Source organism: Saccostrea echinata, unplaced genomic scaffold (assembly GCF_033153115.1).
Source record: "Saccostrea echinata isolate AGI-Se365-2 ecotype Australia unplaced genomic scaffold, CSIRO_AGI_Sech_v1 ptg000009l, whole genome shotgun sequence".
NCBI classification, from domain to species: Eukaryota; Metazoa; Mollusca; class Bivalvia; order Ostreida; family Ostreidae; genus Saccostrea; species Saccostrea echinata.
Genome location: NW_026889758.1, coordinates 11733856 through 11745418, shown reverse-complemented (window position 1 = coordinate 11745418; position 11563 = coordinate 11733856). Strand labels below are relative to the sequence as shown.

The window sequence follows — 11563 nt, the reverse complement described above, 5'->3', positions numbered from 1 at the left end:
TATTGTTTTATTCTGTAACACGATATTTGATATTTAATGTTTTATATTCTATCATATTTGAAATTTGAAGATTTTACACACACCTTTATTAATGGGTGCTAGAATTCACATGATGATTTATCCCATTGTTTTTTTTTTAGGTAACAAATATTGAAATATTGTGCTACTGAAATTTTAGAATGTGTTGTAATACTAGCACCATCTTTAGTCTCCCATTCCTTACTAAAAAAAATACTAATATACCTGTCACTTATACAAGGTACTTTAACACTGTACAAAACAAATATAGATAATCAGAACAAAAAAAAATACAGAGTTACGACTGGTGTTTTAACCATACCTGGGTGCTGAAATACCTCTACTCATCATTATATCACGGTGTAATTTTTGATACAAACAATTGTAGTGATATATATTTTTTTTGAGAAAATAATTCATCTGCGCCGAAATATACACACGTACACCGAAATATAGCAAATTTAGAGGTATTGGGCATTGAAAAAATTAAACTTTGTAATAATTCCTAGACCAACCCAGACGGTCAACTTTTTTTGAAATTTCACAATTTTGGTGACTTTTTACAATAACTTTCATGTATTTGACTGAAAAGAAAATCTCTAGGGCAGAAATACAAAAAAAATGAGAAATATGTAATAATTTGGCGCTTTTCCAACAAATTCCCATAGGGTCCAACAGTAAAATTTGACAACTTTTGAGATGGCCCCCTAAGAAATCGGGATAGAAAACATTCGATTATTTTATCTTAAAACAATTAATATAATAGTAAAAATTCATTCAAGAATTTTTTTCAAAATATCTAGGGTAGAAATAATTAGACTCGGCCTCGTTAAGCTGACTTAGAATCATACTTTGAAGCAACTGTAATTACTTTAAACACCATGAATGGCTTTAATTGTGCTAATTGCTATATAACTCAAAATGTGTCAATTTAATGAATTTACTCAACGTATCATGAGTTATTCTTTCCAAGTCATCTGTCACTCATTCTCATATTCGTGCTTTATTTTATTATTTATATGTTACATGCAATGATGCAACACTGAGAATCAGTCAAGTCCTAGGCTCCGGTTTGTTCGGATGTATTTCTTGGATTTCCAGAATTCGTCCTACCGACCTAGGCTTATAATAAAGTACTATTCCATCGTTAGCATTTTTATGTCTCATTGTTGCCGGAAAGTTTTTTATTTTCCCCGGTGATAATTTGGTGGAGAAATCCTAAGGGTATAACACCCGGGACTGCTGCATATATTGTGTAGCAGTTTGATCCGGAGTACCAGCAGCTACGCGAGTTTCCCCTAGACGGTCATCAACTTCATCCTCAACAACACCATGCAAATCCGGAGAAAAGAATTTTACCGCTCCTCCCCAACATCTTTCCAGTGTCATTGCCTTTCACACTAGGACCAGCCCGAATTTTCTCTACATCTGGATCCAGTCCACGGTGCTATAGGTGCGAGAAAACCTTCTTCCACGACCACCTTTTCACGTGTCCAGCTACACGTTCGGAGAGTTTCGTGATCGGAAAACTTCCATCATGCTAAAGCCTGTTTCTCTTCCGCGACAATACCTTACCTTTCCTCCCAAAGGATTACATATCCAGTGGCGTCCATCGATAATTCGTCGATCAAAAAGGATCAAGCCCAGGGGTCAGGACGGGCCTGCTTGAATAAAAACACGAGAAACCCGTCTGTGGGATCGTCTGACAACAGGTCAGTAAAATTCGATTCTGCTGCAGGTACGTGCATTCCTCGGGCTGTTGCAAAAAAAAAAATAGTCCGAGGACTGTTGCTGTTGCGGAGATACAACGGAAGAGTAGACTTTATCTGCTGACCAAGTCCGTAAGCAAACGGCACGGGGATTCAAGAAGAATAAAGGAATAGTATGACAGACTGCAGCTAGTAATTGTTACCATTTTTCAGACCTTGATTCTGAGGACGTGCGTGATTTATTCAAATCAACGGGCCTTAGCAACCAACCAGTTGCGATACAGACTCAGAATAAAGCCCTTAAGACAAAAGTCAGTGTTCTAATACGGAAATGTGATAATCTTCAGACCGTAACATCCACTCTTCGCAAACAAATTTCAGTGTTACAGAACACACCAAACGAACGAAGACCATACGACTCAATTAGACGTATCGATAAACAACATCCTTTCCCCCCGCTACCAACACCAACCAAGCGTAATTGGTACCAAGCTTCCCGTCTTCCGCGTGCCAATACCCGGTGATTCATGAGAGGAGGACGTTTCATTTTTCGAGGCGAGAGGGAATAATCACGGTGTAATTTTTGATACAAACAATTTTAGTGATATGTTCTAGCTGACTTAGAATAATACTTTTAAGCAACTGTAATTACTTTAAACACCATGAAAGACTTTTATTATGCTAATTACTATGTAACTCAAAATGTGTCAATTTAATGAATTTACTCGACGTATCATGAGTTATGCTATCTAAGTCATCTGTCACTCATTCTCAGAATCGTGCTTTATTTTATTATTTATATGTTAGATGCAACACTGTTAATCAGTAAAGTCCTAGGCTCCGGTTTGTTCGGATGTATTTCTTGAATTTCCAGAATTCACCCTACCGATCTAAGTTTATAATAAAGTGCTACTCCATCGTTAGCATTTTTATGTCTCATTGTTGCCAGAAAGTTTTAAGACTTATTTTCCCCGGTGATAATTAGTTCAACCAGGTTTTTTTCTTTTCTTTTTTCTTTTTTTTTTTTTTTTTTTTTTTTTTGAGCTATGTGTGAACTTTTTCGACTTACATGGATAAAAATTCATGGTGATTTTTGACTGCATTTCTTATTAGAATGTTTATAAAAAGGTATATTAAACCCAAAGAAGAACATAGTGTTTGATCACAAAAAGGACAGCAAGAAAAGAGCAGTTACCTTGAATCTTTGTGAATGAAATACAAATTAACTTGCTACAAAGTATCACCGAATATTCATCCTACTGATTAGTTTCCCACAATGCAACAATACATCCAGACATACAAATAAACTTATCATTCTCTGTCCTTTAATTGTCATGTTTCCATGGTATCCTAATGATTTTCTTCTCTATTCTGAACAGATTGCAAGTCCGAATCCTCGTCAAATGGATCCACAGCGTCATCTATAGACATCACCATGGTAATGAAACATTAACTATTCTAATTAAGATTGAAATTAATATCGTATCTTATATGAAAACTAACAAGGACCTCATTCCTGAATAAATCTCTCTTTCGATATGATTTTTTTTTATAAATTGCTACTGTTTACATTGTTGTTTATATTGTGTTCTACACAGGTAGAACCAAACAGCAAGAAGAAGCGTTGGCTGTGTGTCGTCATCATGACATTTGTTGCGGTCCTGTTGTCTGCCGCCATTATTGGTGTTTGTCTTGGCTTATTGAAGTGACATGCATTCGACATGATGCAAACAGACCTTTACTACCAATGTAGAAAATAGAAGTTTATTTATTTGCCAATCATAGTCCTATGGGGGCATAACATAAACACAACAAGAGCATGATTTGTTAAACATATGTCATATTGAGTTGTCATATTATAATTGTTGTATTTACTACCACCCTGTAAATTCAAAAATTACAATATGACACATAAATGAGGACAAAAAATCAATAGCAACAAGAAAAACAAAATATATAAAAATTGATTAAAAATGTCGGGTTTATTGCAGTACTGAGCAGAATGGCATTCTGTACAGGAAGAGTAGAACTATAAAGAATTATCTGTCGTTACAAATCTGATCATAAATTCATCCAAAAATCAAAACTTTCTGAGTATTTCTAGCAAATGAGTGTTTCTGTTTCAATTTATATCATGGTATTGAAACGTGAGGTTTTACCTTTTTCTTTAGATGAAAGTTTGCAATATTTTTAGAAGTAGTGTATAATTTACATAAGTAAATTAATGTAGCGATACTATTTGAATTTCATTTTATTTTCCTTCAATAATATACTGACTTGTTTATTAGAAAACATCTGGATGTCAAATGAAAGATATCTCCATTTTCATTTAAACCCTGCATCATAAGTCAAAATGTCTAACAGTCCTACAAATGTTTCTAAATATCATTATCAATTCCTTCAATTATTTTATCCTATATCAATCAAACAAAATATTTTACAGATCCACAATCAAACTACATGTACGTATACGTATTATCTAAAAGTTATCTATACAGTTATGCATATTTACAACCTTAACAAAAGAGATCTATAGTGCATCGTTTTTACCTTTGTAATCTACAGTACGTATAAACGTAAAAAAGTACTTTTTATACTCCCAGTTTGTCATTCAGATTACAGCGATCTAGAGGCCCGTGGTTTTAACATTAACAACGTTAACATTCGTAAGTCTTCTAACAAACATTTAAGTTACACATACAGTCATATATACATTCGATCAATTTGCAATTATCTGATTATTCAAATTATCACAAAACAAACTTCACAGTTACCCTAACGTTTGTAAACAAAAGTTCTACAAATATTTCACGAGTCTACTAAAAAAATTTCAACGTTTAGCCAAGAAATCTTATCCCGAGGAAACTGAAGCGTTACAAATATTTCATAGGAGTCTGCCAGATAATGTACTAGTATACCATAAGGTTTAACCAATGCTTTTACAGTACTACGAACATTTCACATGATTCTATTTGATAATGTTTAACCAAAGTTTTGTACAGTGTGTCACAGCCTTATAAATGTGGTAAAATACAACACAACACGGCTGCTGGGTTCGATGTTTATATGTAATATATAATCTACGATTATGGAATTTATAACAAAGAAGGAAGGGTGACCGTAATTCCTAGACTGAAGTTCACAATTATCGTGAGATAAAGTTGTGTTGGGGAGAGAGAGCGTCTCCTCTCCCCAAAGTCTTAGGTTGGAGTCTTGAGAATTAGTATTGGCGCGAATGCGCAGGGGACAGAATAAAACCAGTTTGACCACTCACACTGACCACTCACCCGTATAAATGAATGAATAAGGCAATGAATTAACGTAGTAAATTCCATAGTGAGAACGGACTTCATTACTATAATAATATAATGCCTTAGACAAATGTATGAATATGATATGAATGATAATTAGTAATATTAATTAATTAATTATAATTCACCCTGTGACACTACAAATAGTTTAACCTTAACCTATGCAAAAATATTTTAAAGTATTTTCTTTGTTACATTTTAACGTTAACTTTAAAGTACCTACAATACTACAGACATTGTATTTAGTAACTTGAAAAAAAATCTTTTTCAGCAATCTACAATGCTACAAACATTTCAAGTTTAACCAAAGTAATCTAGTGTCCAAATCATTTTAATTCTATCCTGAGCAATGTAATTTAACAAACCTTTCTAGCTGAATCTAACTTCACGGTTCTAAAAACATTCTAACGTTAACCTAAATTCACAGTAACTGTTGTAAAAGCATTTTCAACCTCACCTTAACAAAATAAAGTACCACAAACATTTCAATCTTGACTAAGCAAACCAAAGTCAATGTTTTAATATTTAAATCTTATTCTGAGCAAACCATAGTATGTTTAAAAAGATTAACATTAACTAAAGCAATGTGTAGCGCTACAAATATTAAAGGCGGCGTTTACTTACCTGAAATCATTTCAATATGAGAATATTTCAATCAGTCCCTGGGATCAAGAAAAAGACAGACTTAATAAATTCAAATACATATGCGAAAATGTACTTCCATGCTCCATGTCTTTGTTACCGACGTATTTCCTTTGAAGAAATACTTTTTCTAAAAATTGAGTCAAGACATACTCATATAAAAATGTGTTACAATATGTGCAAATGATCAATTTTGACCTTTTTTATGTGCAAGTGTTTTTAATGATCAATACTTCAACACTCGTATGACTGTAGCATATTGCATAGATTTTAAGTAAGAACTGATATATCACAGAAATTCTTTCCATGATTGAGTTTTCGTTTTGTTCAGGCACGGATACTTTTTAGCTTCTTATTCGCCCTTGTTCTTTGCTAGAAAGGGAAGTGGGAACAGCTGGGATTGTGAGATTAATCACGGTTTGTTATCCTCACCTTTTCTCATTGTACAGGGAACAAACAATGAACCATGTGTACTATGTTATATTAATTCATAATAGTGTTTCTATGTGTTTTTATGAGGCAAATAAAGTGTAAATGGAAATGCCAGTTTAGTACCTCTTTCCGTATCATTTTCCGTAGTTCCTTCTTTTACGTGAGACTGTTGACAAAATGATGTAGAATCAGTTTTAGTTCTAGATGATGGTTGCTATATTTCTTTGGAATTGTTAAGACTGAAAACCTGGGATATTTGTCTCTTGTGTTGATTTTAAAACATAATAAAACAACATTTTATGTCTGCAATCTTTATTATTTTCTTTTCATGCAGTTATTTATTAGGGATGGCAACGAATATTCGAACATTCGAATATTCATTCGATGAGTTGATATTCGAATATGAATTTAAGATTCGAATATTCGGTGTTTTTCAGATTTCATATTGTGATTAATAAATTTTGGAATTATCCCTGTTTAATTCACTAGCGATCAATTTTGATAGCCTGATTTCTATCACTACTTTCTTATCTTATATCTACTAAATAACGTGTATTTTGTTTTGAATAAGGTGTTAATGAATTGTACAATTATGCTTTATGTACAATACAAAACGTACTTTCATAGTTTTCATCAGTTAAATACGATCGGATCTAGAACAGAGGACAACAAAATTAAAAAACTTCTTCGAATGTCTAAAACGTGAAGAGTATACATACTTATCTAAACAAATTTAATTGATCATTAAATGAATGTCCGATATAGAATTAGTCTGTAATTAATATTGTAAAGGGCTTAATTTCAGAATAAATGTGTAAATTACTTGATTATCTCGGGTTGTACAAAATCCTGAGTTTTATATTCATTATCGGGAAATTAGTTAATAACCTAGGAAAAATGTCTATGGAAATATTTGATTATATTTTAAAAACATTGTATCAAAGATTAAAATCATATCTCTTATTAGGCAGATAATTGTAATTTATTACACGTATTGAAATCTGAACATTATACCGTTACGACTATCTTGCCTTTTGTAAGACGACTGCTTCCTCAGTTGGAGCTACTATATATACACGTTTCATTTGTTAAAATTATACCTTTCTACATTTAAATCAATTATTTATTTCAAACATTAACAAATATCAAAAGGAATTTTATTGTACACCTACAAAAGTCTTCATACAATTTTACTTCCAATATAAGTATACCTACGCTAAACCTTTCATGAGAGTAGGATGATGCACGCATATTTAAAATAAAACAGATTTTATTTATTTTATCGAATATTCGAATATATTCGAATACTTTCATTGAATATTCGAATATGAATTATTGACAAAATTGACATCCCTATTATTTATTGATTCTATCACATTTTGAGAACACAAAATATGATACATGTAGGCCCTCTAGTATGTTCCCAGATAACAATGAAATATATGTTCTTGAACAGTCTAACATAAGATAGTCTTGTAATTCTGCTTTGTTAACTCCAGTATATTCTACATGTACGTTGTCTCGAATTCAACTGTTATGTTTTTGCCCTATGTTTAAAAAAATAGACATCCTAAATCGTGGTCATTCGGTAGCCTAAACATTAGATTGTGATTGTGTCATTTACATGCGATTTGACCGTCTATCATAAAATGCAAGTAACTTTTGATTAATTAACTGTAGAGACAGTTAATTATGTATATATTTGGACATGTGCACTGTATAATAATTCTCCATTCTTTATGTACAATAAAGGTCTAGGTCATATTTAGAGGTCAAAGGTCAAATATTATGACGTCATCTACTGATTCTTTTACCTTTTTGCATTGATTTTTTTTTGAAACACGATAATATCTAAAACCGCTGGTTTCATTTTCCTCGTTTTCTCACATTTTAATCTGTGGTATATTTCAATCACTGTTTAGTTTACTACCTTAATACATGTATATGCTTAACGGTTCTTTAAAATATTTACGAGCAAAAAAAAATGTTTATATTCGTATTTGGAATATAGTATAAGAAATCGTGTTTAATTTGGCTATCTAACAGGTAACAAATGTATGTTATATTAATTTCAAATTCGATTGTTTTTCTATTTTTAAAGGCAGAAGTCTTACAAAAAGTTCGTATCAATCTTACCCCACGGGTACTTGACGGTTTAAACATTCTGTTTTACTACCATAACAAGCATTCTGAGAGTATTGCATTAGCAATACTAGTCCCCTACCGGCAAGTGTAATCTGGTTCCTGTTAAGAATTGAAAATGCTATAATTCTGTCAAAAATGAATGAAGCGGGACGAAATGCAAACTTGATCTATAACTAATCAAGGTAAAGCCACATACCAAAAATCAGCTCAATATCTACAAGTATTTAGAAGAAAATTGCGGAAAACCCCTAAAAATTGAAAAGGCCGTAATTCCGTCAAAAATCAATGAAGCGGAACGAAATGCAAACTTGATCTGTAACTCATCAAGATACACTCACCTACCAAAAATCAGCTCAATATCTGCAGGCGTTTAGGGGAAAAGTGCGGAAAACCAAGTGGGACAGACTGACAACCAGACAGAGGGACAGACAGACAGACAGACGGACGGACAGACTCAGAGGAAACCTATAGTCCCCTCCGGTTTCACCGGTAGGGGACTAATAACTATAGTATATATTTTTTTATTATGCAGAAATGTTTAAATCATGCAGTGAAATACAAATGTTCTAAACAAATGTGGTTATTCATTTACACACTAATTCATTGATTAAAAAATGTTGCGAGAATTTGTATCAAGTATTTGGAAAATGATTTAAAAGATAAAAGAAATAGACAATGATTCATGCCTACATTTTCACTCTTAGCAGAATATTCTCAGCATGTCATATCCAGTTTTTGCTGCTTAAACATTTTTCATTAGAATAAATTATTAAAAAAAAATGACCGATCAAATATTTATCAAGCTGCACTAAAAATACAGGCGGTATGAATAAATTTCTATGACTCAATAAAAAAGATGAAGATAACGGACACTGATCGATCTCAAAAAATCGATTAAAATACAAATCTGTGAAGAGGGCATAAAACACGGACCCTTGGAAATTCCAGATGTGGGATCAGCTGCCTAGGACGAGTAAGCATCCCCTGTTGACCGGCCACGCTGCTCATAGCCCTATGTATTGATCAAATAGACGGAATATTCCGTATTCAAATTCAGTACAAAAACAAAGGCCTAACAATTGGTATGAAACAAGTCAGGTAACATACGACCCAATGATAGGTTACATTTGCTAACAAGGTCATTATAACGACCATAGAATTTACGAAATGCAGACTTTAAACGAGGTTGTTGAAATCCCTGTGACATCAACTTATCTGTTCAGTAGCTTGCCTCGGTTTAAAATTGATCGTACTCGGATCATGTTCTTGAGTATCGAATAAGTTGGGGGATGTAAACACCATATGCAGGTTATAGCGGGATATTACTACAGAAATAAGGAAAGTTGACGATGGAAAAGTTAAAGTTACATAATTTAGTTTTTAGTTTGCCCTCATCGTCTATAGTCAGTGAAACATCCAATGAATTATGAAACACGTGGCTCTGTTGTGTCTTTTATTTCAAGTTCACTGGGATATATCGAATCGACATATGAATGAAAATAATTATTGTAAATTGATAATACATCATCGATATATCTAAATGTCGAGTTGAAGGCCAAAACAAGTGTTTTCTTCTCCTAATGTAGAAGTCTTTGAATTAATTCTGCTTCATAGGAACATAAAAACAGGTCAGCTAATAAAGTAGCACAGTTAGTGCCCGTCAAAACTCCAATAGCTTGTTGGAAGACCTGGTCTCCGAAGACTACATATATGTTGTAAATGAGGAACTCCAACACCCTTATAATATCAATTTCTGAGTACTTGTGTGTAGAATCAGAGTTATTTTAACAGTAATTTTGTTGATGATCAATCACAAGATAGGAAAATTTCCGGCTTCCATTTTGAAACCGTCATTAAAATCAACTCCCATCAATACTTTCAGAACTTTGATTGCAGAAGCAGTCGTCTATGATATTAAAAAGTGATGAATGGTTGTATAAAGTGTGGAAAACTCAACATTTGTCTTTTGATATTGGCTAAATACCTACCAAATATCTCATTGACACATTGAGTCACAAAAAGTTGTTAAAATTGTGGAGTGCAACACCTTTTCGAGAATTTTGAAAATTAAATTTTTTTTGAAGATCTGTGAAATAATAATAGTTTATGTTTGAAATAAAGACTTTTCTGATAAAATCCAATGTATTGAGCTTTAACTTTAAACTGCATTAACTTTTGTTTGACCATGTTATGCTCATGTCTGATGCTGAATAAAAAAAATGTTGTACAATGTCAGGAGTGCAAAAGAAAAAAAATGTAAGCTTGCCAAAAAATATCGATTTTAAAAATCCGTATGACAAGTGAAAAAAAAAGATTTTCAAAGTCTAAACAATTACTGATATACCATTTAAAGGTTAAAAGACGATTAAATGTTAAGAGCCATTCTCTGTAATGACTTGAACTTTTATATAGGAGCTGTGGCACGCATAGTCTCAGAATTTCTTCAAACTCTCTATGATAAAAGTCTTTGATACCTTAAACTCAAATCAGGCAAAAATTGGTTGCTACGTGTCATGGTTTCCATAGCAACACGTTCTAAAGTTTAAAAAAAAAAGGCATTTTTCAACATGTTCAGAGTCCCACAATTAACGTTTGCGGCAAAGCAAACAAGTGGTTACGATTGTTTCTGAAAGTTGAAGGTCTGGTGTCTTAAATATTTGATAAACAAGTTTGGTAAACCAGCTATTATATACGTTACTATGGAAACAAAGTATTCAGAAGTAATAATTTTGTTCATTTAATTTTAAAAAGTCATACACATAATAATAAAAACAATTATAGGTTGAAAAGCAAGCAAATAATAGACAAAAGATCCTTGAAACATATGCCAAGGACGAAATATGATATTTCTTATGGGTTGGCAATGGTTGCCATGGTTTTAATACCACGAAGGGATTTTGAATTTGTTCTCTTAGTATTTCAATCTTATCCTATCTTTTTAAAAAACATATTTCTATATAACTGATGATCAATTTCTAAAGGCGTTGGTGTGACCCTAATTTTCACATTTCAAAAATTTCAAATTTAATTCTTTAAATAGAGCGTTGCTATGGAAATTAGCCGAAAAAATATGCTTAAAAATGTGAAAAATATTATGTTTCCTTGGATACGTACCCTTGTATGTAGATTCCCAAAACTTTTATGATTGATATTTATGAATAACTAACCTGACTTTCAATTTTGACTACCACCCAATCTCTAACTGGATGCAAAAAGCTGGCACATAGGGTTTAATATTGATATAAAATTAACAAAATCGAACATTTTCACTTCTTGGTAACCATAGCAACAGTGTTGTATTTTTCA

General features: G+C 32.5%; 1 protein-coding gene across 1 annotated transcript in view; it reads left to right on the top strand.

Annotated features, from left to right (window-relative positions):
- LOC133183310 (regulator of G-protein signaling 9-binding protein-like) overlaps nucleotides 1-3859 on the top strand; it is a 28318-nt gene extending 24459 nt beyond the window's left edge. The window contains exons 7-8 of the mRNA XM_061318270.1: nucleotides 3107-3165; nucleotides 3326-3859. Coding sequence (XP_061174254.1) covers nucleotides 3107-3165; nucleotides 3326-3436 — 170 coding nt within the window. The 3' untranslated portion in view covers nucleotides 3437-3859. The remainder of the gene's footprint in view (nucleotides 1-3106; nucleotides 3166-3325) is intronic.
- The last annotated feature ends 7704 nt before the right edge of the window (nucleotides 3860-11563 follow it).